Raw genomic sequence first — 27,677 nt, forward strand, 5'->3', positions numbered from 1 at the left:
TCTTCCCTTCCCTGTCCCCTCTCCCACCCAAGTCCCTCCATATCCACTTCATATTCTTCCTTGAGGTGTTGCTGAATCTTTGTAGAAGCAATGGTGAATTTATTATCATTTACTTTGGATGGAAAATACCTTATCCCACCTGCTTTTTCTATTTTCAAATCCCAATTCCTAAGAAAACACAGAAAATTCTCTTAATGTTCAGGCTACTATAACATTTGCATATCTGATATATTTTCAAATGTGTTTTCTACCTTACAAAATTTATACATTATTTTCTTTAATTAAAAGAACCAACTGTAGGTGTACTTATTGTCATATTGTCATTTTTACTACATTTATCACTATATAAGTAAAATGATTGTTACTATGACAAATACTTGAAAGGAGAGGACAAAGAGAACCAACAAGTCAACAGATGAACCCTAGGGACAGCTCATATTTTAATCATTACATTCTGCCCCTGTTCCACAAAAGCCCATGAATACCTCATAATGTGAAATGCATTTAATCTAAACACCAAAGTCTCTAATGTCAATAGTTCCAAGATTGCTCAAGAGTCCAGGTTGAAAGTCTGAAACTGAAGGCAAGGTCTTTGCTGTGAGCCGGCTTCAACGTCTAAAGGTATTCTGACCCTTCCTTATGTGCAGCTGCACAAAGGAGTTAGAACACAGAAAAGAGGGATAGGACGAAAACGCCTCTGAAACCCAGCACAGCAAGCCTGAAGCCCTGTGCCTCCCATGTCTGTCATCTTTGACATGTGTATGGTGGTGTGAGCTCCACAGCACTTGGCTAGACCTGACCTACAGCGACAGCCTGCCACTTGCCCTCTTTCTCTTTCTTTTTTCCTTTCCTTTGCTTTCTTTTTCTTTCTTAATTTTTGACCCTATTCATTGACTTTAGCTTTTCTCCATGGACATTTCAAGTTCCTAGAGATTAGCATACTCTCAGGGGGGTCTCCATTTTCACTCTCAGTGTTTCACAGTTTGTCCTCTTAGGAGCTACTAGAAGGAATTCTGACCCTGACAAGCATTTGATGGATTCCCAGGCCTGCCATTGAAATCTGGGTAGAATCATCCCTGCCCTTAGAACTGCTATATTCTGTATTCCTCCAAAAAGTGTGTCATGTGTACAGCATCAAGGTCTGATACCAGCTTAGGTCTCTTGCACTAGCAGCTTCCAAGGCTCAGTCAGGAACACTTTCCTAGGCAGTCCTGTGGAGCAAGGGCCAGTGAAGTTGTCTTCTCAAGGGTTTCAAATTTGCTGAAACTTGCCTCCTCTTATGCTTTAGAATGGGTATGGTCCTGTCGATCCCCTAGGTGCCCTCAGAGTACCATAGTTTCCAGATGCAAAACACATAGCATCTTTAATTTTTTTTGTGTATGTGTTTCAATTTTGTTATTAGTATGTGTGTGTGTGTGTTGGTTGGTTTATGTATATGGTATATGCACACATGTGTTGACAAGTGTGGTTGCTTTTTTGTTCCCATGGAGACCAGAGAATGTAATTGGGTATGCTACACTATCGTTTTTCATCGTATTCCTTTGAAAAGGTTTCTTGTTGACCCAGCAAACCCAATAATCCTCTGGTTTCAACTCCTGACACCGCACGATTTACATGTGTGACTGCAGGCTTTTCAGTTATGTATGTAATAACCTGCTTGATTAGTCTCCCTTATAGTAACAGGTAAAAGAAAGAGATTGCCTGTGTCCATTGGAACTTTCTTTTGTTCTAACTCGGTCTCCCAACCTGTGGAATACCCATCACGTTTACAGTGAGTCTTCCCTAGTAGTTGTTCTTCTGTTAAGCCTCACAGACAACCCTAGAGGTGTACTCTACTCTCCTAGGTGCTTCTTAATATAGTCAAGTTGGCAGTCAAGATTCTCCATCACAGTACTGTTTAGGTTTCTCTCCTGGACATGCCGCCTTCATCTCCCTCCCCAAATTTGAGCCACACCCTCTGCTTTTTTGCTTCCTGAATCACTTCGGCTCCTGCACACACTTTCTTCATGTTTTCACTAGGGAACATCTCTCTTTTAGTATGAATTTTAATTTCAGGGGAAATGTAAAAGATGAGACAATCTGTACAGGTTTCTAACTCTTCTTAAATATATTTTGTATGAGTACAGGGTTCACAGTTTTGACCATATTCTCAGAAGTTTTTATCTTGTGGGAATAAATTATGAAAGACCAACTTCTCCCAGTCAGTTTGTCTTCCCTGCTGGATGCAGCCAGACCTGTTTCTCCTTGCCATTTTGCCACCTTTCCCAGAGCTCCTTGCTACTGGTCCCTCTACTGGCTTGAGGGGATGAGATACAGCCCAGTAGAAGGGCTGGAAGCAATCAGCATACAAAAACATAAAATCAGAAAGTATCTGGGGTAGGTTGGTTCTTTTCCTGACAACCTGGCATTGCAGGCACCTCTGCAGTAGCAACTTTAGTAAAATACACAGATCCCTAAGGAAGCCAGATGCTGGCTGATCACGCTTAACACCACTGCCTCTCATACCTTCAGTGAGGACTTATTCCTGAATGTGATTCAGCTGTTATAATTCTGATAATTTTTGCTTTTCATTTAAACCTATAAAATTACAAGTTATGGCTTATTTTGTATTTATTTATTACAATACAATCTCAGTTTGAATTTCAACCCTCAAACTTAAAAAAAAATGTAGGCATTTTTAACAAAGAATGATTTTGAGCAGATTCTTCTTAGAAATGCTTTGTCATCACATGAGTCATTTCAGCTGTCTATGCTCTGTCTCTTCCTTTTGTAACAAGAGTGCTTTCTGGTCCCTTTTGAGAGATTTGAAACCAGGGCTGAGGAGATGGCTCAGCAGTTATGAGCACTCATGGCTCTCCGAGAGGACTCACGTTCAGTTCCCAGCACCCATATGGCAGCTCACAACTGTCTGTAACTCCAGGATCTGACAACCTCACACAGACACACATGCAGACAAAACACCAATGCACATAAAATAAAAATAAATAAAATTTAAAAGATCGACGTTCATATCACTCAAGTTACATTGTATATTCTAAAATGTAATCTTTTTAATGGAAATAATACCACTTTCTTCTGTTTGTTTTCAAGTTTAATATACTGTTAGCCTCTCAGCTGCTGGAGAGAATGATTTAAAAGGCACTTTGCCTAGTTTTATGATCTCAAAAACAGCTAACTATAGAATAAATTATTGCACATTTGATATGAATTGATAACTGCTTACACTGAATTGTTGATATATTCATAGTGTTAAATATAATAAAATTTATTTTCTCAAATTGCATTATGAAGGTTTTAATTAGCTGGTATTTTAATGTACATCAGTTTCCAGAAGCATACTTTTTATTCCCTGTCTTCATAGTGTGTGTCATAGTGCTGTGAGCAGGACAGCTGTCTTACATATGAGGTCATCAAGAGCACCTTGGGTTTGTCCCTGGAAGCTTTTGCTTAAGATTGATTTTGTGACTGCCCATGGTATACTGGGATTACATTGGATATAACTGATTCTGTTCTTGTCCATTTTTTGTTGGCTTTGAGTTATTTTCTCTTCTATTCCTTTTTTTTTTTTTTGCTGTTATTTCTAATATTTCTGCTTCATCATCATGTCCTAAAATATAATAGAGACCATAGTTACATCTGAATGCTCACCTGACTGACCTTTCCCTCCCAAATTTTACTGTGTAGAAAGAAGGATGTGTAGATTTACTAGCTTGTAGAGGTTTTGTAACTGCATTAAAACACTAATGCATATTAAATTCAGATTCTGTTTTAGGATTTTTATTTTGGGACAGAAAAGAACAAATGTTAAGCATGCTTTAGGTCTGAGGTTATACAGAGAGGGGCTAACATCCCACATCTTAAACCATGCAACTAAAAATTTCGTTTCTTATAACTAGAACAGTCTGCCAGGGTTCTTGATCCTTGGGTCTTCATACTGATTATAATTACAAAATGTTTAGGAAGGATTACTTTTGTAATTGAGCTTATTATTAATGTGCATATTATATTTCATTCTCTAGGGATGGAAAAGCTGGGGGAACACATTAGTGAGAGCTAGTCATTACCCATCATTGAAGAATGAATTAGACTTTAAGAATCAAAAAATCTCTGGTCAGCCTTTTATTACTATCTTGTCTTGAGCCCTTTTTTTAATGACATTTATTATCAGATTGAAATGGCGATTGAGACGCTGCAAAAGTCTGACGGTCTGTCCACTCACAGAAGCTCTCTTCTCAACAGCCATGTAAGTTGCCTCTTCATGTTCACTAATCTCTTGCTTGTTCTGCATGTGTTGCTTGCCTCTAAGAGCTTGTTTTATTTATTTCCTTATTTATTTTGCTTCCTAACCTTCTTTTCTCAAGCCTCTTCAGACTCTAATTATTTAATGCGTGTTTTACACAGTGGGGTATCTCAGAACACACTCAGTGTGCTGCTTCACCTGTGTTTGTACTTCCTGTCTGTATATACAAAACTTAAATGAATAACAATCCACTATTTATTTCTAAAATGCCGTTAATAGTTATTTCAAACATTTAAAGATTTTGTTAGCCACATATTTATTTCCTCTAAAGCAAATCTTTACAGTCCACATCTTTATGCCTGATACACAGAACCAACCATGTCCACTATGTGACTGATTAGTTTTTAAATGGATATGTGGTCACTAATGCCAAAAGCAGTGGTAAACTATTCCACGTGTGTTTTTGGGTAAGAATATAAAGTAGGCAGGTAATAGTCATGGATGGATTCAATACTGAAGGAAAAACAAAACGGGCCAAAAGTGAAGTTGTGTGTAAGTCGTGAATTGCTCATACCTGAGGCAAGCAGTGTGGTCTTGTTGCTCTTGATGGTTTCACTGTTCCCAGGCACAGCGTCACTAGAACATGGTAAGTTCTATGAAATAAATATTGTCATTTTCTGTTCACATTTGAGGAAATAATGAAAATGCTTCCTATAATGTAAGAAACAATAGAAGGGCATTATTTTTAGAAGGTAATTTCTGAATCATGAGGAAATGAATGGACACATGCCTTAAGTATTGTGTGTGTAGTGCTAAGTTGTCATTAGTGACATTTGAGTAAGAATTAGAAATTTTCTTCCTGTGTTTTTTTTAATTTAGAGACAATTTATTGTGATTTCTTAATATTTTTAATGACTAAAAAGTTGAAAAGTAAGATTACCAAAATAGCTGTAGTACTTTTAACAATCACGTAGTATATAGGAAATATTTCACTGTGTTTTTTTTTTTTTTTTTAATTGAACTTCGGACTGTTTCAGATTTGCATTCCGAAGTATCACTTCCTTCCCATGTCCTAATCTTAGGTTTTGGAGGCAGTATTTTGATTCATTTACTTTTCAACAAAAGCATCTTGGCAAATAAAACATGTTAGCCAATTCAAAGAAGGCCTTTGACTGTGGTGAAAATTACAGATAGAAATTTTAAAATAAGGATATATATATATCTTGTCACCTCTTTTCAGAAACCATTAGAACACTCTTTCCTACTCTGTTCTTAAGTGCAGTCTGCGTCTGCTTATTGGACTGAGTCTCTGGTTGGGTTAAAGGCTAGTTTACCATATGGTATTAGGATGAATTCCCAGCTTGTATATTGAAAATAGCAAGTGAAAATGCTTATCACTTCCAACCAGAAATGTGCAGGCATATAAGTGTTTCTAAAAATAAATAGAAATTTCTAGTTGCTCTTTTGAAATCTTCAGTTTTCTAAATTGACTCTGAAAGTCAATTCTGATTTTACTTTGGAGTTGTGAAATATGTCAGAATGCATTGTTTAAATTTAACTTCAGTCACCCAACCTTACTGATGCTTTCATAAGCAATAATATAGGTGTGTAAATGTTTTAAAAATATTTCTGTTCATTTGAGCTTTTGAAATATAGTGGGTTATTTAAATTTATTTTCTTTAGTTAGAACTTGTAAAGTAATGTTCTTTAGCTGCACAAACAACACAATTATGTGGTTTCCCTGGATATGGGTTTTCATTGCATAGTCTAGCAAATCTTCCACGTTTGAGCCTACTTGCTGTATGTAGGAAGACACAAATGTTGCTCCTATCGTGACAGTATTTGTTTCCTGGCTTCACTCACTTTTATTACATCTATAAAGTAGTCACCGTGTGTTTAGAACTGCACGGAGAGCACAGTTTTGTGAGTAGAAGCCACAGGATCACTTTTCCTGATGTCCACCAGCTTAGTTTGTCCTGAATGCAGAACCTGTTCCTATTGTCTTTTCCTTCGGATGTTAATGATGTCCTTGACTTTCACTGGGCTTCTCCCAACAACTGAAACAAAATGCTACTCAGTGTGTGTCTTCCTGCTTCAGTCTGCTTATAATGTTAACCCAGTGGCATTATGTCAGCATCATAGACAACCAGAAAATATTTACTGGCTAGTTAAAGCTTAAAAAAATAAAGATTTTTATGGTTTGTCCTCTAACACAGTCCTCTGGCATATGACAGTGCTGTACATAGGAGTAGATACACACTAAATATTTGCAGAATAGATGCACATAAGAAACAGTAGAAGGACAGCACAGACTTTATTTTCAGTGTTGTAGATTTCCTTTCCCAGCCACGTGTATGCCTATTTCAAACTCTAACATATACTGTATTAGTTTCTCTTTTTGTCCACAAATCTTCAGTCAGTATGTATGTGCTGGTAGAGAGTTCTCTCGAATGGCTTTCTAACTAAATGAAGAATATGTGGGTCACTATAGTTTTCCACACACACACCCTTAAGATTAAGAATAACTTAGTTTCTTTCAACCTAATCCTTTAAAAAGTTGTACCCAAGTGAGGTTACCCATCTTTTTGCAGTTTAGAATGTGCCTTACTTTAGTTTTATAAAATTTTTTGGTACAATACATTTATGTTTATATTTTATTTTTAAATTTTATGTATAAAGATTCTGTTAATTAATTTTTTAGATCTCACTAGGTTCAAAACATATCTAATTCTTTTAGTCGCAGACTTAAGCTTATCCTCTATTGTCAGCTGTGATTAATATACATTTTCATTTAGTGTTTATACCATATCCAATTTAGGATAATTTAGATGGTAAATTTCAGCCTAGAATTGCTGTTAAATTGTTACTAACTTCTGCATAGTGCACTTAAGCATGTGTTTCTTTTTAATGCCTCTTAAGGTATATAAAACTCATAAGCATTTATGCTTTTGAAATCTTCATAATCTCGCAGGCAATTAATTTGTAATGGTGATTACAAATTAGTTACATTGTAAATGTAATATTTAGCTTAAAGTAAAATCTTGGTTTTTAGTCTTTGCCCACCTCTGTCATGGCTATATTGTACATAAAAGTTACTATAGGCCTGTGAAAATGTAAAACATCAGTGCAGTGAACCTCAACTGATTTTAATTGATAATAATTTACCTGGAATGCCAAATGTTGTATTTAGATGTTAATGAGGCAATACATTATTTATTTATTTTTATTTGTCAATCGGTATTCCCTTTAGGATAAAATAGAATCTGTTGTCTTCTGTAATCTGTTCTGATGAATACAAACAAAATCCAAAGGTTGAAAGATACAATTATCTTGCTTTCTGCCCTTGATAAGTATTTATTGGTTCATCAGTATAATAATTAGGTTTAAAGATAAAGTTTAAAAGTTTCTATAATATTTTATAATCTTTAAACTATTTCCCAAGCTTGTAAATATATTCACTTTATAAGGTAGTTTATTAAAAGAATAAAAATAAGAGAAAAGATAGTTATATTCTATGTTAAATGTTCAGAGAATTGAATTCTAATGTTCAGATACATTTTGTTAAAGAGAAAACTGCATGAAATAATGTATCCTGTAAGAATTATTTGCTTCATTTTGGTAGGTAGCATATGGGACATAGCATAATCTTTCTCATTGTATTACAGAAATATAACTACTTAGTTTCTCTAATAATAAAAATAATAGTATTTAATCTTATGTTTTAGATTCAATACCTGATTTAGAATTTTACCATATATCAAAATCAGAAAATTAAACATTAGTATGTAAAATGAAGATGAAATGTTCTAGCTGTATCTCCAAGTCTTTTGGCATAGTTGAGACAGTGTACTGCTTCCCTATAAGTTTCAGTGTGGTGTTGGCAGTCTTCCTAGCCAGGACCCAAGGCGGCAGACCAGACACCTCCATCTTCAGGGCTTTTATTTCTATCTACCGACTCTTTCTTTCCATGTGCTTCTGCAAGGAATACAGTGCCTCCTTTTGATAAGAGGAAGGCAGGACAAATGTAGTTTTGCTGTTGTTGAATCTCTAGCCAAGCATAGCTGGATGCTGTTTAGTATGCATCTGTACACCTGTCTGTGTTCATATTAATCAAATTAGTATTTTCAAACACTAGTTTAAACATAAAACATTTTGGGGAATATAAACAATATACAAAGAAAGTAAGTAAATGTTTATAAAGGGAGACAGGTTCACAACGATGGTAGTATTAAAAGTTTCACTTCTGTATCCAATTATTTTCACTTGTTTATAGTATAGTAAAGTTGTTTATTTATTCATTTTTATTTGTATATTCTGGTTTTAAAGTTCACATTTTAAACCAACTTCCATAGCTAGGGGAAATGCTCCTTAAACTAAGATTTTCTATATAAATATATCACTTGCTCATTAATAAAGGACAATTATTTCATTCCCCTTTATTAATCATGTTATTATGCCTTTAATGGAGATGTGGACAGACACACATGCATACACGCACACATACTCATACATACATCTTACGTACTTTCGACTTAAATGTGTACTGTGTGTATGAGACATTTTTTACATTATTTTCAGATGCTAAACTATTTTTACTTTGTACAAAATCTTTTCAGGAGCCTTTTCTGTTTTTCTTTGTTAACCCTTGATAGGAAGGGTCTGCGTTTCTACTTTTAACACTATGAATACCAATAAGGAGTTAAGGGAGCTGTGCCTTGCTCTCTCTAGCACCGGTATGAAAGACTGTAGTGCACTTTCATGCAGTTTAGTTCACAGTGGCTACTTGAATTCCACTTGACATGCTTTCACATCCTGTCATATCTCTGAGGCACATGGATGAGATTTAAATAAGGTTTGTATTGCTGTGTCTTGTCTTTCTTACTTGTGTTTTATATTTTAAACTCTGGAAATTTAAAAAAGGAAATACTCTAAAGAAACTTGCTAGCTGCTGTTCTAAGCAGAGTACTGATTTCAACCTCAGTGAGTTTACTCTGATGTTTCATATAAAACATATAAAACCTGTTCTGTGCATTATTTTCAGTACACACACTCATGCTTGTTTCAATACACACACTCATTTATATGAAGGTTAAAAGTAAACACTATGAAAAAATTCTTTATGAACTGTAATATTTTTTTCTGTCAGTGTAAAAAGGAGAGCTAATTTTGTGTAATCTCTTTAGTGTCTTATAGTGTTAAATTATATATAATACAATATTAATATGTATTTTAAGTTTATTCAAATGGATATATAATCCATTGAGAACTATAAGTCTTCCTTAATGTGCAATAATTTTATTTTTATAAGAATCTCATATGCATTGTGGTGTATTTTCTAAACCATTATCTAATACAAGTTAGATGATACATATTAAACTATTAAATTATTACTTGGGGATATTTGAAGTTAAAATGCTCTGGAAAACTCAGTTGTCATGGTTCAAAAAATAATCAAGATAATTTGATAACTTTTTATAAAGGCCTTGAATGTTCTGGGTCAGAGTATAAGCAAAACCTGTAAACCCTGACTTACGTAGATGCCCATGTCCTTATCACCGTTAGCCTTTGACTAAAGACCCAGAGGACAAGCACAGGCACATTCGTCTTTGTGTTATTTTTCTTCCATAATTCGCATTTAACAACAGTCTTGGGTTCAATGTTTGCTCTTTAATATACCGTTTATAAATGCCATAGAGATTGTTGAGACAAATAATATGAGGCATTTGCTGCTTTGATGGCCTGTTGGTCTAGAATAACTAGGAAACAAGAGGTAGAGCCACACTCAGACACTGAGACAATATGCAACCTTAGGGAAATCATTTACGTTTATTTTATTTCTTTTGCAAGTAAATGAGTAAGCTGAGATTTAATTATAAACATCCAGTTGAGACTTTTCTTGTCTCTTCTATATCTAGGCATTATTTTTTTTAAAAAGCAAAGTATAATATAAAAATTTTAACATGTAAACTATAGGCAAAGAAAGCATGATTTAGTATTTAGCAGAGTAGTGTGTCTTCTAAAAATTTGAAGTAAAAAGAAACCTCGACTTTGAGGTAGAAAACTGGTGACTGTAAAAATATTGCTTTCATCATCTTGAAGTAATTTGTATCCTCAAGCAAGTGCCCTTCTTTGGGAGGAGGAAGGACCAAATTTCCCTATTTACATCGTTATCCCTGTAGATGAAATGGTGTTATATTATGTAATGGTTATTTGAGATAAGTAAATTATAATTCTGTAAAAATGAGTAAAATCTTACCTCATACAAGTAAGCCTACTGTTTCTTGTAACAAATCATTGTAAAAGATGAATTAGGTGCCATGTTGCAAGGATGTTTTGATAACAATTATAAGTGATGTGTTTATATTGTGAATTTTGACCAGTGAATGCTGCTATTTTAATTTTTTGTTTAAAAAGAAAAAAGTACGTATCTCAGGAATATAGTTAGTATAGGGAAAATTTAATATCTCTACTCATGCTGGAAAAATTGAATAAAAGATATCGTCTAGACTGATAACTTCTGTCATGTTTCCCAGAGCTTAGAAAGTCAAATAGCCCAGCTTCTGAACTATCAGGGTTTATCCTATGTTAATGAAGGAATTCCAGGTAGTTGTGCATACTGTACCTTGCCGACGTTTTGGCAAATTCCATGAATTCTCTCTTATCTTAACAGCTCCAGTGGCTGTTGGACAATTACGAGACAGCAGAAGGAGTGAGCCTGCCCAGGAGCACCCTGTATAACCACTACCTTCGACACTGTCAGGAGCACAAGCTGGACCCAGTCAACGCTGCCTCTTTCGGAAAACTAATAAGGTCCATTTTTATGGGGCTACGAACTAGGAGACTAGGCACTAGGTTAGTACTCACAGTCAACATAATTAGTTCATCGCTCTGTTTCAAATTAGAGCAGTGTTGGAAAATGAGCAAAAATGTAGTTGGCTACTGAAAAGATATGAGGAGAAAATATAGAATAAACCCTATTTATAATGTCCATAGGAAAATGAACATTAATCAGTGGCTGTCCGCACACAGACTCTCAAACTACATAGAAGTTAGAAAGCTGGCTTGTTTAAGATTTGCATATAGCATATTATACACAAATACAGTGACATAGTAAATGGAAAGCCAGCATGTCCTTATTGTTTTGACATACATTTAGTTGTTTTATGAAAACTATTGACTAACAGAGTTTAGGCTCAAGTTTCTACTTTATTTTGTGATTCTGAGGCCAATTAAAAGTATTTGGTAAAGTTACAATTTGTACATATTTGAAGTTCTTATGATGGTTCTCTTTTACCTTTTCCACCCTTCTAAGCTTTCTGATTGTTTTGTTATTGATTGTGAAAACAAGCATATGTGGGACTGAGCTGTGCTGTATTTTTATTATAAAAGACACTTACAATGACTTAGGGATTTGCCATCATCTAGGTTTCTGTCCTTCAGACACAATGAGTGATTTTTTTTTTTTTAAAGCAAACATGATGAAAAGAAAATTCAGAGCCTTGGAGCTTCATTTCTATTTTCTACAGTTTTGTTTTTTTTTTTGTTTTTTTTTTTTTTTACAAATTGAGAACTCATATTTTAAGCAGTTAAGTAGAAATACATTAATTCTTTGACTTTTCTAAGTCATATGGGGATCATATAGAAAATATTAACTTAGAGATGCCATTCTATACATTGATAGATGGCACATTAATTAGAATCACAGCATCAAAGACTACTGTAAAAGAATTTTTCTTTAAATCTCTGAAAAAGGAGTGATTTAATAATTAACATCATTAAGCATCTATGCTGAGAGAAGCAAATTTTGTCAGAGGGAAAAAAGACTAATGTATCCTTACTCATCTCCAGGTACATGGCTAAGATTCCTATAACAAAACACATGGGAAATACATACCCATTTGTTCTAGCTTCTTTTCTGTTACTGTGGTGAAACATTGTAACTCAGAACAACTTAGAAAGGAAAAGGTTGTTGGTTTGCACTTGTTGGTCTCAATCTATTACTGAGAGAAGTCAATACCAGGAACTAAAGGCAGGGATGCTTCTTGCTGCCTTGCTCACAGGCAAGTTTAACTAGCTTTCGTATACAGCCCAAGACCACCTGTCTTTACGTGGTGCCACTCACACTGAACTGGATTCTCCCATATCAATTACTAATCCAGACATCCTCCGAGGTGCATGCTTATGGGCCAGGCTCTTTTGTCAATTTCTCAGTGGCAGCTCTCTTCTCAAGATGACCCATGTTAAAAGTTAAGTACGCAATGATTTCTGTAGTATAATTTTATAGAATGTGATACCTTTATATATAAAGAGTCAAAGAAATGGAAAGTTGTGATTATTACTATGTTTCTGCTAACCCAAATAAAGTAGCCACTTCTGGAGAAGCATGATTGGACAGAGTGGTGTGATCTAAGATTGTAAATAGTAATATAAAGGGCGGCCCAGGAAAGCCCTTCATTTAGACTCCATGCTGTTTCCTCAGAATAAAAAAAAAAAAATACTCTTTTGTCCTGATTCAGGAAGGCCCCTGTGGCATGAGTGTCTTTACCAAGGACAGTCATCTGTGTTTGTCACCCACTTCACTGGAGAACAAGTGAGAGAATTTCTTCTACTCTCCATGGCTGACTTCTGCCGGTTTCTCTAATGCCAACTGCCATATTTGGGTGCAGTATGCCTCGAACCTCTTTACTGTGTTAGATCTAGAAGAGTTGGTTGTGTTTGAACTATGGATTTTTCCTTTTGTTTGCTTTGAAGCAAATGTACAACTTTCAAATTGCCAGAGGTTCAGTTCTTTCATAAATGTATTCTTCTACCAGTACTTCAAAAGATAGTATATTTTAAGTTGCAGAATGTGATAGTCTTTTCAGGCTGAAGAAACTGGCATTCATTCCTTTGGGGGGGAAATGCCTTTTGTTTCTCTAGCACCTGCACCCCTGCCTCCCCACTCAAAAAATAAAAAAATAAAAGGCCACCCAGGAAAATCATTACTTAGAAACATAACCTAGTATCTCCTGAATGATGGCTCAGTAGTTACATATATAGGGCCAATATTTTGAAACTCTAGGCTTGAGTCAACATTCTGATAGCTGTATTGTTGTATTGCTTTTGTTGCTGAAAAGATTTCAATGGGTCCTATTTCGAAGCTCTTTTCAAACGTTGAAACACATCTTTAAAATAGAAAAGGACAAAATTGGAGTTGTTTGGGCTTGTGAATGAGTAGATTCCATATTCTACACCTGCGTTCTGCAGTATTGGAGCCTTTGCCTTCAGTTCCCAGTATGAGGTACTTGCAATTGAGTTGGGAAGGAAAGCCTAAAGGACCAAGGATGGAAGGAATACTATGGGTTGAGTTTTAAACAAAGGGAGTGTTTGGAAACTGGGAGGACCTAACAGAGAAAACTGGAGGTGCAAGGTAAGAGTTCAGAGAATCTGCTGTGGAACCTGGTGTTGACTTTTCGCTCCCATTCCAAGGGATAGAAAAAAAATCAGTACAAACCACGAGGCAGATGAAATCCCATGTGTGTGGTTTTTTTAAAGTGAACATTCTATGCAAGCATTATCTGTCTATAGAGTTGTCTAGTGAAATTCTCCAAACCTCCGTTAGCACATTGCATTTGTATCTAAGGCAATTTAAAGAGCACCTGTGATGGTCCCTTACCCAAAGGGATTAAATGTGACTGAAGGTGACCCTGGATGGGGTTCTCTTCTCAGCTCATTCCTGGTTAGGACAGTAAGAACTTCCTCTCACTCTAGCCACAATGCTAATTTGTAAGAAACTGAGGCTCAGAGTCGGAGCATCGATTTATTTGTGTTTTGCTCCTGCTTTTCTATCCTTCCCTTTACTCCAAACCTCCTCTAGTTTGTCTAGAGTACTACAGGGTGTGGTTTTGTTATAGGCTTTTGCTCTAACTTCAGTGGGTTCTGTGAACAATAGCTAGTCAGTCTCTCGAGTGGAAAATATTAAGTTTTTATTTCTATCTCATTTTCTTGAAATTATAGGAACTTGATTACTTTAATGTCTCTTCAAATATGTGGCTCATCTAATGTCCATTTTAGAAGTAAAAATTATCTGTTTTCGTTAAAAATATTTAATCCACACACCAATTGCATTTCTCTTTGTAAATGAAAAAAAAAGTTGGAAGAATGCTCACTGACAAATTGCTATGTAGAGACTTGTTAAAAACTGGTCTCTCTGCAAGAACTTACATATTTAAAATACTATTTTTGCAAGAATTTGCAAGTTTCATTCAGAATAAAAATGTTCATTTTTAATATAAAGCATGGTGTTTTTTATTTCCAAAGAAGTTGTAAAGTTTTTATTATAGCAGGACCTCACCATTTTTACAGGGTCATGTCCCAATATTTTATGCTATATCTGATTAGTAAACAACAGATATGAATCAATAAAAACAGAAACTAGCACAATGTTTTTCAAAAGAAATATATTAAGTACCTTCTTCCTTTGTATGTTTCAAAATATTAAAAATAAACTATCATATAACATGACAATAACATTATATTGTTGTTTCTAAAATAAACACAAAAAGAAGAATTAACTCAAGACTACAGAGTGAAGTTGTCCCCCCTTTGTGTTTTTGGCAAATTGCTGTTTAGTGTCCAGTGATTTGTGCTGTAGATGAACTGTGATGGGCCCAACCTTTTAAATTACCTTCTGAATTAAATTTGAAGTACATATTAGAAAATAGATTAATGTGAGTGGGACAAGTGAGCTCTGGTGAACGTTTAACTATTTACCCTTGAGGTCTTGAGGTGATTATTTTGAAATCTTACTTTGACCTTTGGATTATCATTGTAGAAATATAGCAGGCATCCAGGAAGATACATTATCAATGTGAAATGTTGGTATAATGTTTCAATCCAGTTTTTCTATGTGAAGGTAATGGCTAGTATTAGTTGTACTGACTTTTTATGTTTCACATCTATTGTTCTTTTGTGAAGAGGAAACTCCAAGTACCATTACTATGGGATTCGTGTGAAGCCAGATTCTCCTCTTAACCGTCTGCAAGAAGATATGCAGTACATGGCTATGAGGCAGCAGCCCATGCAGCAGAAGCAAAGGTATCATCTGAGCTGTTGTTGTGTCAGCTACATACATATTAACCCCACAGGTCTTCTTCTCTCTGAGCAAACGCATGGGAACAGATACTACCCCCGACATGCTTTTGCTGTCAATCATGTTAAAATATCATTTAGAATTTTAGGGATCCCTTTCTCAGTTTTTTTTTAAAAAAAAAAAAAAACTTTGTCTTCGGTGTTGTGGACCCTTTTAAGTTAAATGTGACATCCTGCTGTTCATACAGGGAAATGGTACACAAAGATCAAGGAGTACGTCTAGGCCAGTGGCAGCACCTTTGGAGAAATTTAATTTTAGAATCCATGAGATGTGATATTCTTCTATCCTTCAAATAATTTGTTTTAGTTTTATTTATTGCACATGTAAATTTGGGTGTGTGAGAGAGAGGTACAGAGATAGACAGAAAGAGAGACAGAGATGCACATGGAAAGATATATTTGTGAAGGTGGGCGTGTAGAGGTCAGAAAACAGTTTTCTGGATTTGGTTCTCTTCTTCCTCCATGGGTTTCATCCAGTGCAGGTCATCGGGTGTGCAAAGCAAGCAGCTTTACCTTGTGAGCCATCCTGCCCATGCCAGCCAGTTCTTCCTCACCAAGTCTGAGTTCTTGCAGAATCTTTGGGACTTCTTATATTTTTTTTGAATCTAATCTTCACCAACATAGACCTTAGAGATTTAAGAGAGCTTACATTTATGGATGGACGTATGCATGGGCGAATGGATGTATGGGAGGATGAATGAATCAGAAGATGGATGAATGGATGCTAGAATTATAAATTTTGGAATTAAAAAGGACCAACTCTGCCTGATCTGTACTCATGATCCTTGACAATCAATGTATTTGCAGCCATGTTTTTCACAAAGCTTAAGTTTTTCATACAGCCTATTGCACTGCTGTTAAGAGCCTTCTAGTCACTTATAACTCTGTCACAATGTACAGTAAATAAAAATTGTGCCAACTCACCCTCTTTACCAGTATAGCTTACTTATGCTCTGTCCTTTCCTACTGAAGTGGTAGAAGTACTTGGAAAAAGGAATGATTTCCCTGGGTTCTTCATTATTGTAAGGTGGTTATGTATACAGGCAAGATCTCCTCATCCACACTCTTGTATTCTAAGTCATATAATGACAGTATCACACAATAGGCTTTCTTCTGGTCAAGAGCCATTGAATAAAGGCCTACTATGTGTTGGGTCCTAAATTCAAGGGTAAGACATAGTCTCTACCTTTGAAAATACAAGGTGTGAGGAATGATGGGAATAAAAGTAATGCAGTGTTTTGTGGCAAAACCCAGTGTTAATCAAAGAACTGTAGAATACAGAGTCACTGAACAAACCCCAGAGAGAGAGGGTGAGGGAACATCATAGAGGGAGTGCTGTTTGAGTAGAGACTGAGAGTGAGAAAAAGGAAGGACTATAGGTAGAAGGGAAGTGTTCCCATAAGCACTTGGAGGTAAAGATTGAGCTTGGCAGTGGTCCATGGTTTGGTTAAGTTGTTATTGCAGAAGAGTTGCAAAGATGCTTGAGTACAGAGTAGGCACTGTCTACAGCAGTTCGAGGTGCACATTAAGAGATTGAGGTAATAATATTTACTTGAAGGTAATAAATTTGAAAGTTTTCATGTGTTAAAATAGCTTTAAAGCTATTTAAAGCTTTTAAGCAAAAGAATACAATTTTTTTCCTAGAGAGATGACATTTTGATTTGGGGCAAGACATATCTGATGGGGAAAAGCTGGAGGTAAGGACTCTTGTTAAGTAGTTTCAACACAGTCATAATTTCCAGTGTGTCCAGTGATACAGTTCAAGGCTGGCCATCTTATTTAAAACAAACCAACAAACAAACAAAAAAACCCAAAACTCACAGGTTCTCAATTTTGTTTTTAATCACTAGTTACTATTTTTTAGTTTGTAGGTAGAAAAAATAAATTTAAAAGGACTGAAGAAAACACAGTAAAATATGTATTAGTACCTTACATTGGTAGCAATAGTTTATATGTCATAATAAACTATTATGGTTGTAAGTTTTCCATTTATTAAGAACGGGATTTATAGCACTTACTTTGTGCTGTGCTCTCTGCCCCTAACTTAGCAGCAAAACACAGTAGATGATGGTGAAGTGGAGAGAAACTTGATTTAGAAATAACATATTCAAATGTAATTACTAAGAGAAGCTTGATAAACTGCCTAAGACAAGTAAATCCAGTCTCATCCTGTGATTTATCTGGGAGGAAATCTAGTAAGCTTGCATGAATGCAAATTTTCAAAAGACAGTCTTTATAAAAAGCCTGATTAGGTAAGTAAAGGGTTTTTTTTTTTTTCTTTTTTCTGAATTATCTCCTAGTAAACAGACTCCAGAGCTGTAAAGGTTAAGGAAATGCTGTAAGAAAAAGGCACAGTGTGAACATGTTTATGGAGATATGAAATTCTTATTATCTTAGTAAAATATGCTAGTATCCGTGTCTTGAGTAGTCAGCCTTCTGATCAGTGAAGAGCATTAGAATACCAAAGATGTACTGATGTAAAAGATTTTGTTTTTTCTCCTGGTGGTGTTTAAGATTTGGGTCTCACTATACAGTCTAAGCTGGCCTGGAACCCTTATTCAGACCAGGCTATGCCTCAAACTCACAAAGATTCATTGACCTGCCTCTGACTCCTCAGGGCTGGGATTAGAGGCATGTGCCACCATGCGTGGTGAATGACAGCAGTGTTCTTGCTGAGCACTCCGGTTTTAAACTGCTATACCCAAGAGGCTTCAGCTTGCTGACGGATTAAACCCGCTGCACACTGTCTCTTTTCTTCAGTTTAGTTATAAGGGTTAAATTAAGAGTATTTGCTGAAATAAGAGAAAATAATTATTTTTATCATTTATTTGGAATTCTGAAGTGTTTTTTTTTCCCTTTGGTTATTTAAGTCAGGCTTTTTCTCTGTAGACCTGGCTGTTCAGGAACATGTAGACCATGGTGGCCTCAAACTTTGAGGAATATGCTTTTCTCTGCTTCCAGAGTGCTGGGATTAAAGGTGTGCACTTTCATTCCCTTGCCCCTGATATGTTTTTAATATCTGAATAATTTCAAGATTCAAATTATTCTAATAAAATTAAAATTCATAAAGAAAATGTACTCTCTGGTTAAATTACAAATAATGTATGGAAGGTTTAAAATATTTAATTACAGGTAGTGGTATTTAACAATTCAGTATATTCTGATTAAATTTCCCATGTTTTATTAACTGCACTTATAGTTTCATTTATAACTAAAAGTCAAGTATGTGTGTTCATTATTTTGATAATTTAACTTTTGGCATTCAGTTTTATATATCTAGATTGAAAAATTGATAGAGAGATAATTCCCACATCTGTACAAATCAGAAGCTCTTCAGAGCTGCCATACAGAGCGTATGTAGTCAGAGGGGTATGCAGTCAAAGCGTAGTCATAGGGGTATGACTACCATGCAGAAGAGATAAATGAAAAGGTATTATGGCTGAGGAGCAGATATTACAGAGTCCCTATTTCCGTCCTTGAGAGAGAAACCTGTCTTCAAACCATTCACCTAAAATAAAGGAACAGATCAGAGCCTGCTTGATTCAAAGGCAGTTGTGGTATGTAGCTATTGATGAAACAAAATTATAAGTAGTCAGGGTCACGTGTTTCCTTGGGACTCACTCAGTGGGTGCCACAGTCTGTGGGCCTCCAGTGAAGGGCAAATGAGGTAAGGCACTTCCAGTAGCCCTTGTTGCTGTTCTTCTGCTGATTAGAGGCAGGGCACCAAAAATGCCATAAATTCCTCTGAAAGTAGTGTCAGCTGTGGGTAGTAAAAAGGAGAAAAATGTGTAAAATAGCTTCTGTTGAAAGGAAACTTTGCATTTACATGGACTTCAGTTTTTGAGGACATTTACTCATGCACTAATTTCTTACCTTCATTTAGACAACACATAAACTAGGCTATCAAGGAGCAGAAGGAGAGGGATAATTTTCAGCATTTACAGAAATCCATAGGAAATGTTGGCATAAATATTTTAGCTATTCTTTTGTATCCTTGTTTCAGAACTTGTAGAGAGAAACCACATACTTTTGACAGTGAGCCTAACTATGTCTGATCCCAGTTTCCACTCTTAAGATACTAAAATTTATCATCTGTGAACAATTTTATGTAGTTGTAAGTTGCTTACAAAGTAATCACATCACATATAAAAGAGAGCATACGATGAAGAACAGTAAGAAAGAACGAAATCGGTTTACAAGAAAACAGTGTCTACATAGGATAGATGGCTCACCATATAGCAACCTGCACAAGAATCCACCCTCTCGTCTTCAGACTTGTATGAATTCTGTCCTCAATGACACAGGTAATTTAAAGCATGCACTTAAAAAAAAAAAAAAAGGTCATAGTGGAATATGGAGGCTCATGGCTCCCTTCTCTTTCTTCCTCCCTGTCCCTCATCGCCTCTTTTCCTCTCACATGGAAGAGTGGGGCAAAAGAATTGCTCCAATGTTGAGCACAGCATCAACTATCTAGTGGAACCTTTTCCAAGAAAGCACACAAAATGCAGGGCAAAATCACACTGCAGTGAGGATGTTTTAATCAAGGGAGAAATGTGTTGTCTGCATTCTCATGGTCCCTTGCTAGGAATAGGAGTCTGAAAGACAGAGCCTTTCTGGTACTGGTCCTAGAGGAAAGACAAGAGAGCTCTTGTAGAAAGGGGACCAGCAAGACTCCTTACACTTCAGATGTAAGAGAGGACATCCAAGGATGTTTGCAATTAGAGCTTTCTTAATGTCAGGGGCTCAGGACAGGTGAAACAACTCTGCACTTAAAATAGAGTATTCAAATTTGATTGTAGTTGACGTCAGCACCCTAAGCCTCAGTCATGCTAAAAATGGAAACATCTAAAAACTACTGTTTTATAGTTTCAGGGAAAAGAATAAAATATTTTAAGCTGGAAACATTGAAGTGATATTCTTCTTCGTGGTAGCCTGCTGTTATAAGCACTACAGAAAACTCTAGTAATTCTTTGCCATTGTGTAGGAGAAGGCACCCTGGAAGTCTAAGGGGTGTGGCTTGTTTCTCTGTTCTTCAAGGTTAGTAGTTTTCAGCTTTGATCAATGTTAATAGTTCATCCTGCTTTCCCTGGACCACCATTTCTCGGGGATTTTTACAAAGCTAAATTTGGAGGACTAGGTCATTCCTTTGAGGCAGGTTAAGAGTGACAGAAATCTTAAGTGAGCAACTGCTTGGTTAAGTGTGCACCTAGTACTCTTCTAAGTGTTTATTGAACTTTATAATGCTCTTCAATTTTACTTTATATGATAGAACTCATCTGGAAATTATATTGTAATTTACTTACAAGAAAGCCCCATTTAATTGTGTTTTAGACAAGAACCACAGCAATTTATATTTTCCTAGACAGCGCCTTAGGTGCCTTTACTTCTCGTTCACATCAGGTGGAACAGGATTGTGATTCTCTAAATAAAGAAGTGAAAGGTGTATTTTTAGGATCTCTGTAACAGAACCAGCTGTAGACAAAAGAAGTGCCGCACACACCCACAAGCATGTACACACGCTATGTTTGTAAGAATATCACTGTTCTAGGCTTCTAAGTGTGTAAGCTGCTGCTGCTAAGAGGACTCAGTAAAGAACTTCAGGAATTCAAACTTGCCTCTCTCAAAACTTTACCTCCTCAGCATCTACAAGAGCACACTCATTAAAGGAGGAGCGGTCCTCATCACTCTCACCTGAGACAGTGACCCCATTTGAATTCACTGTGTTTTCTTTTCTCGCATCACCACAAGTGGAAACTAGTGATTAGTCAAATATTCTGCGTCACCAAGAAGAATACAAATGAAATCCTACCTTTAGTCAGCAAGGTGGATGTTGCGAGTCACTTCGATATTTAATATATCATCGCAGACTCATTTACTATTCATAAATAATGGACCTTCTCACATTGACTATTTTCTTGTGACTCATTTGTGTCCATGTTACTTGGCTCATTTCCAATATTAATCTAGGACAGTTTTTTCAAAAGAGCATTGCAAGGCATACCAGTAAGGTAGAAAGTTCTAGACTCTTACTGTTATTAAATGAGCATTTTTATTTGTTCATGCAGATTAACTTCATACTTTTATGAGTCATAAATACAAATACTAACTGCCTAAGTTGTTATGTTGCCTTTCCCTTGGGCATTCATTTTTCAGCTGCTTTGAAAGGACTTTCCCCAGTGCTTCACTGGGTGTGTTGAAAACTCCAGTAATGGTGACTACACAGTGCTCTTTGCCTTCCACTGGACTTCTTCAGTTCCTATGCTTGTGAGATTATTGAGGGAATACTGTTTCTTCAGTAGAACACAGCTGTTAAGTCCCAAATAACAGCTACAGCTACCTCATGGGGGGAGATTCCTAATAGTTTTCCAAATTTTCTGTGTTAGTGACAGGTTTCAAACGTACCCTCAGCTATTAAGACATCAGAGTGTCTTTCATTTCTTAATCATTAACAGTGTTCGCTCTGATTTCCCATGGAGTTGCAAGCTGTTAAAATGAGCATTTGCTCCTTGCTAATTTTGAAACCAAGAACTGTTGCCTCCTTTAATAAAATGCAGGTCTCTCCTATGAGCCTGCATAACTCAACAGCCCTAAGCGCCTGTGACGGGAAAGCTCAACCTAGCAATAGTTTGGAAAGCAAATGGTAGTACATTGAGGACACAATACTCAAGGCTGAAGGTTCATTATTTCCACAGAATTTGATATACACGTTGGGTGGTGGTGTGTTTTCAATTAGTTCCCCCTACTTTTTACAATGTAGCATTTTTATGACAATATAATGAAAAGTCAAGAGAGGCAAAAAAAAAAATCAAACATTCACCTCTTAATAATAAGATGCCTCACCAGAACTAAAATAATGTAGAATTATTGTGCTAGACCAATAAAGTACTGAAAAACCTAAGAATATTAACGTTTATCCTTTACCTGCCTAAAACAGCCTGCACAGTGCCATATCACGTGTAGTACTCAATGTGTGATAAGGTGATCTGATTATTTACAATTGATAGTGCCATCTTAACCTTTTGTTTAAAATTTATGTATGAGGAAAAATAAAATGTATGTGGTTTGGGGTGAAGCTGTGCTCTCTAATCTGTTTTGCAGTAAGTTCCTGGCAAGCTACTTAGGAAGTCTTTTAGGATTGAAACCAACTCCAAGCCCTACTTTCAAAAGATACTGTTTAGTAGATGTTGAGTAAGGCTAGGCTCTTGTGGATAGCATCCTAGATACTGATGATAAAGCTTCTGAATGACCAACATATACCATTCTTTGTCAGCTCTTCAGTTAAGAGTCAGCAGTCATGAATATTTGTTTTAGCCTCTGTTGAGTATAACTGTCATGGTGCTCCTGCTTTGGGAAACGCAGACAACTAAGGTAACTGATCCTATATTTCCCTTAGAATGAAGAGAATGAACATCTGGACTCAGATGTTCACTTTGAGGATTTTTTCCAAGCACTGAGACAGTAATACATTGGATATGTGACTGTGATTTTCGCTTTAGACACAGCATGAAGAACAAAAGTTAGGACATCAGAGGAGCTCTTTCATGTGGCCATGCTCTCACCAGCTCTCTTGGCCATGAGCCATCTTCCATTCATTACTGACACAAGCCCCACCCAGAATTTGTCCCCAGACCTTTCAGCCTAAGGCTCAAAAACTGACTTACTCAATTTGTATTACTACCAAAGATAAGTACATGAAAGACATTGTTGCCAGCCCTTCAGCCCACTGTTTATTCTGCTACTATTATTGTTGTAATTATAAAGAAAATGTTCATTTCCTAGTTCTATATTTTCTGCTTTGCCTCTTTTTTTCCTAAGTATTGACTCAAAGTATTTTTAGAATGTGTTTGTATAACTTTTCCTCCCATAAGCTTTTCATATGTTTTATATCTATAACTCCCACATAATATTGTACAGCTAATTAGTGCTTCTAACTCAATAGTATTATTATTACAAAGTCATGTGTTAATTGTAATTCATTGTGGTTTGATTGCATATTTTAAGATATAGTACTCCTTTCTTTTAGACTCTTCCACTGCCTATGATATTGGCCAACTCTGTCTTTCCTAGGGAGCAAATAATTTTGTTTTTAAGTGGGAGATTTGCGGAGTCCTTTGTAAAGGTAGACTACAGTGTATAGCATGTATCCTTGGAAAATATGCAATCGAAGCTATCATTTCTTTCCAGGTTAAATTTTACTTACTCTTCATATTCATGTCAGTAAGACCCAGTGCTGTGTAGAACGAAAAGAATGTGATTAAGAATAGTTACACAAACCACAGACAGTGCATGAACCGATACTAAAACTCAGTAACTGAATCTGTAGGAAATATTGCCAGATTAAATCATTAAAACTTAACCATTTCATCTAAGATAATGTGTTTAACCCTGAGTAAACATGGTTAAACAAATATTCTATTTTATTATTAATATGATTTTTGTGTCTAAAATAGTTCAGCTAAAACCAGATTAAACCTTGAATGAATCAAAGAGGCAACAAAACTTTCCTCATAAAATTAAATCTGCTAAAAAAAAAAAAAAAAAGCGCTAACCCACTACTGCCCCACACAGGCTTACCGCACACCTGCAGGAAAAGATTTTAAACTTTCTTGTGACCTGCTGGGAGGACCAGCATCATCCAACTTGACAGTCCTGGAGCGTCACAGTACAGGTGCTTGTCCTGATTCTGAGTGTGGCACAGGCTGAAGTTCTCCTCTGTCATTAGAGAACAGCAACCAATATTCTGTTCTTAAGGGAGAGATCACTAAAGCTCTAAGAAGGACCATGGTTGCTGTACCCTGTTTGTCCTCTGTCCCCACACTTTCCTGTCCAGTTACTGAATCATTTCTTCAGGCCATCTAAGAATTGCTTGTACGGTGTTCACTAGGTCCAGTCATGTACTACTTTTTGACTAAATGAAGACATCTTTTAAATGTGTTCTTTTCATGTGTTAGGGACTTTGACGTTGATGGTGACCCTGTATCAGTTGAATTAAGGAGTTAGAATAAGGGTGAAACACCTTGATGGTGAAAATACTAAGTTTTTTTTTTTAATCAGTAGAGTTAGAAATGGAGGGATGGAAAGACAAACATTAATTTGGATGATGATATTTCTAGATAATGAACTTTATAACCTTTGGGGGTTTTTTTTGTGGATTTTTATTATAATCCTTTATTTTCATTATCCTCATTTTGCATAGTATTTTGCTACTTTTTGACATAAGAAACAAGAAAACAGGAAAATATAAAACACAGAATTCCAGCAACAATTGCTGTCATAAGGGATAGTGACTATTATCCTTCCAGAACATTCTCAGTTTATAAATCACTGTCAAAACTAATGAAGCTCTTAAGTTGATTCCTTTGTTAGCAAAAACACACTGACCCCTCTTTTTCTTTTAATTTATTATCCTTTTCTATTTTACATCCCAACTGCAGCCCCCACTTTCCATTTCCCCTGGATCCACCCTCTCACCTTTTCTCAGAAAAGAGCAGGTCTTGCAGGGATATCAACCAAATATAGCATAACAAGCTACAATAACACCATGTACATATTTTCTCACCAAAGCTGGATGAGGAAACCCAGTAGGAGGAAAAGAGTCTCAAAGGTAGGCAAAAGCTTCAGAGACAGCCTGGCTCCCACTGTTAGGAATCTCAGAAGAACACCACACTACATATCTGTAACATAACATATATGCAGGGGAACTAATTTAGACCCATAGGTTTTGTGTGGTTGCGCATTCGTGAGCGAGCGTGTGTGTGTGTGTGTGTGTGTGTGTGTGTGTGTGTGTGTTTAATATGGGAAATAAAGTACATTCTGAGCAAAAGAAAAAACACATACCCACTGGATATATAGTCTCTGCTTGCTTGTCTGGGGATATTTGCAGAGCCACTTGGGGGCTCATGCTAAGGCTTGTAGTATGGGAGTGCTTATGTGGGTGACAGTGGTGCTGCTAGGAGTGCTGATGGTAAGGACGGCATGGTGGTGATGCTGGTGAAATGCTTGCAATGGTGGCAGTGGTGGTGGTACTGGTGGTGTTGGGATGATGCTGGTGCTTGTAGTAATGGTGATGGTAGTGGTGCTGCTGGTAGTAAAGATGGTGTGGTATGGTGTGATGGTTGTGCTGGTGGGATGGTGCTGGTTGGGTAGTGCTGTGATGTTTGTGATGTTTGGCCTCCAATAAGTCTGTTCCTTAGTCACTGTAGCACATTTTTCTCTACTTTATTAGCAGAGAATGTATATAAAGTTTAGAAGTAGAAACTAAAAGTTCTCTGACTTTGATTACTTTTTATGTATATGATAATTTTCCCTGTTCTTAGGGGGAACCCAGGGCCTTGTGCTTGCTAGTCAAGTATCCTAACACTGAGAGCTAAACCCTATCCTGAGTCCTCTAACATCTAATTAGATAAACTAGGTTTACAGATGACTTCTTGTTTTGTTGTATCCTGAACCTTCTGGCCTTTTATGTGCAGTTGTTGATAAGAATCAAGGGAGATGGATGTGTTAAGATGCATGTGAGTCTTTAGGAAATGTGAAGAGCACTGTTATAAGGTTTTGGATGGATCTTACCTATTAACTGAACCCCCCCACCCCATTGACATTTCTTTGCAAACTCTTTGATCTTGGTTTAGAATGAAGTTCCAATGTATTCGTATGTTTTACCTTGAGCCAATGGCCACTACAAGTTACATTTCCAATATGTACTACAACTATAGGCACAAGCATCTTTGCCTCTGCTGTCCAAAGAAATGCAGCACCATTATTTCATTCTTAATCAGTTTCTGAACTTTCACAAATGAGTTTCTTTCTAATTGCCCTCCCCTTATTCAATTTACAATTGGAAATAAATGTCTACACAGAACTTCATGAGTGTATCAAGAAGAAACATTCATCAACTCTCTTGACAGTAACAGAACTAGATTAAAACTGAACGCCATGAAAGTTTGGGTAGTGCAATAAAGCAAGGAATAATTTGGTTTGTTTGTTTGTTTTCCATCTAATATTTTTAGGTACAAGCCTATGCAGAAAGTGGATGGGGTTGCAGATGGTTTCACAGGAAGTGGCCAACAGACAGGCACATCTGTTGAGCAAACTGTAATTGCCCAAAGTCAACATCATCAACAGTTTTTAGGTATGTTAAGGTGTAATGCATATTAGTTCCTATTAGGATTTTAAAGAGAACCATGATAGTCTCTTTGCCAAGTAGAATGTTGTCAGATGTTAACTCCATATAAAGGGGGAGGTGATTTGGTGCAAACTTTGATGGTATATGATAGTTCTGTTTCATCTCTTTTGAAATATTAAGCTATTTTGAATCTTGAATGCATCTGCCTTAAAATCTCAGTGGTTTGAAATCAAGTGTTTTCAAGAGTTTATATTACAGTTGGCTTTTGTGATCAAAATCATTTTGTGTTTACTTTAGAAATAATGTCAAGTCCAAAAGAATTCTCATTTCTGTGCACAAAGTTGCATATCCATTGTTAGATTAGAAAACTTATAAACAGTTAAAATATTCTTTTTAAATTAATTGCAGTGCTTTCTATTTTTACAATTTTATAGAAAGTATACACATTTCTTGTCATAGAAAGTGTTTGCAAGTAGAGCTTGAACATTTGAATATTTATGCCAGAGCCTGAAGAACAAAAGTGGCAGTTCAATTGATAGGTATTACAAAGATGAGGATATATAGTCTCCAAACAGATAAAGAGATGCTACCAGAGTGTATGTGTATATGTGTATGTGTTTGTATATCTGTGTGCATGTATGTGTCTGTGTGTGTACATGTGTATATGTGTCTGTGCATGTATGTGTGCATATGTGTCTTCGTGTGTTTGCATGTGTGTTGTGGGTGTGTATGTGTGTGGGCATGGGTGTGTGTTTATGTGAATTGCCAACAGAAACAGCTGGAATAGACTTTCAGATTAGAAATCTTCTGAGATTGAAACTGTTAAGGCATCATTTTCTAAACCAAAGTGCTCAGATATAAGGTAGTTGAGCATTGAGCATTAAAACAGTATTACTTTTTATATTGTAGTTATAATTTAGCTTTGATATTCAAAGAATGTAAAACATTTTTTATTTTCTAGAGCTTAAAGTCAATACCATTCTTTATTTAACTTTGAATTTATGGTAAAGAACATACCAAAGTACATTTCTAACTGTCCACAGCTAATGAGAAAAGAAAAGAGAAAGAGTGTGTGCTTTGTAAATTACAGTGTCATCAAAAGAGGGCCAAATGAGGTTTCTATGCTATAGCAAGTATCCTAGTGATTTGAATCCTGAAGTGTGTTGGGGCAGGTTGGTGTAAGTA

The 27,677-nt window shown here is 36.1% G+C and overlaps 1 protein-coding gene across 3 annotated transcripts in view; it reads left to right on the top strand.

The window, feature by feature from the left end:
- Positions 1 to 27,677, top strand: part of RFX3 (regulatory factor X3) — a gene marked incomplete at both ends in the record, with an annotated part of 132,046 nt that overhangs the window by 59,248 nt on the left and 45,121 nt on the right. For all 3 annotated transcript variants that reach the window (XM_080911323.1, XM_080911321.1, XM_080911322.1), the window contains 4 exons: positions 4,169 to 4,243; positions 10,911 to 11,092; positions 15,197 to 15,316; positions 26,377 to 26,498. In XM_080911323.1, coding sequence (XP_080767449.1) covers positions 4,169 to 4,243; positions 10,911 to 11,092; positions 15,197 to 15,316; positions 26,377 to 26,498 — 499 coding nt within the window. The remainder of the gene's footprint in view (positions 1 to 4,168; positions 4,244 to 10,910; positions 11,093 to 15,196; positions 15,317 to 26,376; positions 26,499 to 27,677) is intronic.

Source organism: Micromys minutus, assembly GCF_963924665.1.
Source record: "Micromys minutus genome assembly, chromosome: 2".
Classification (NCBI taxonomy): domain Eukaryota; kingdom Metazoa; phylum Chordata; class Mammalia; order Rodentia; family Muridae; genus Micromys; species Micromys minutus.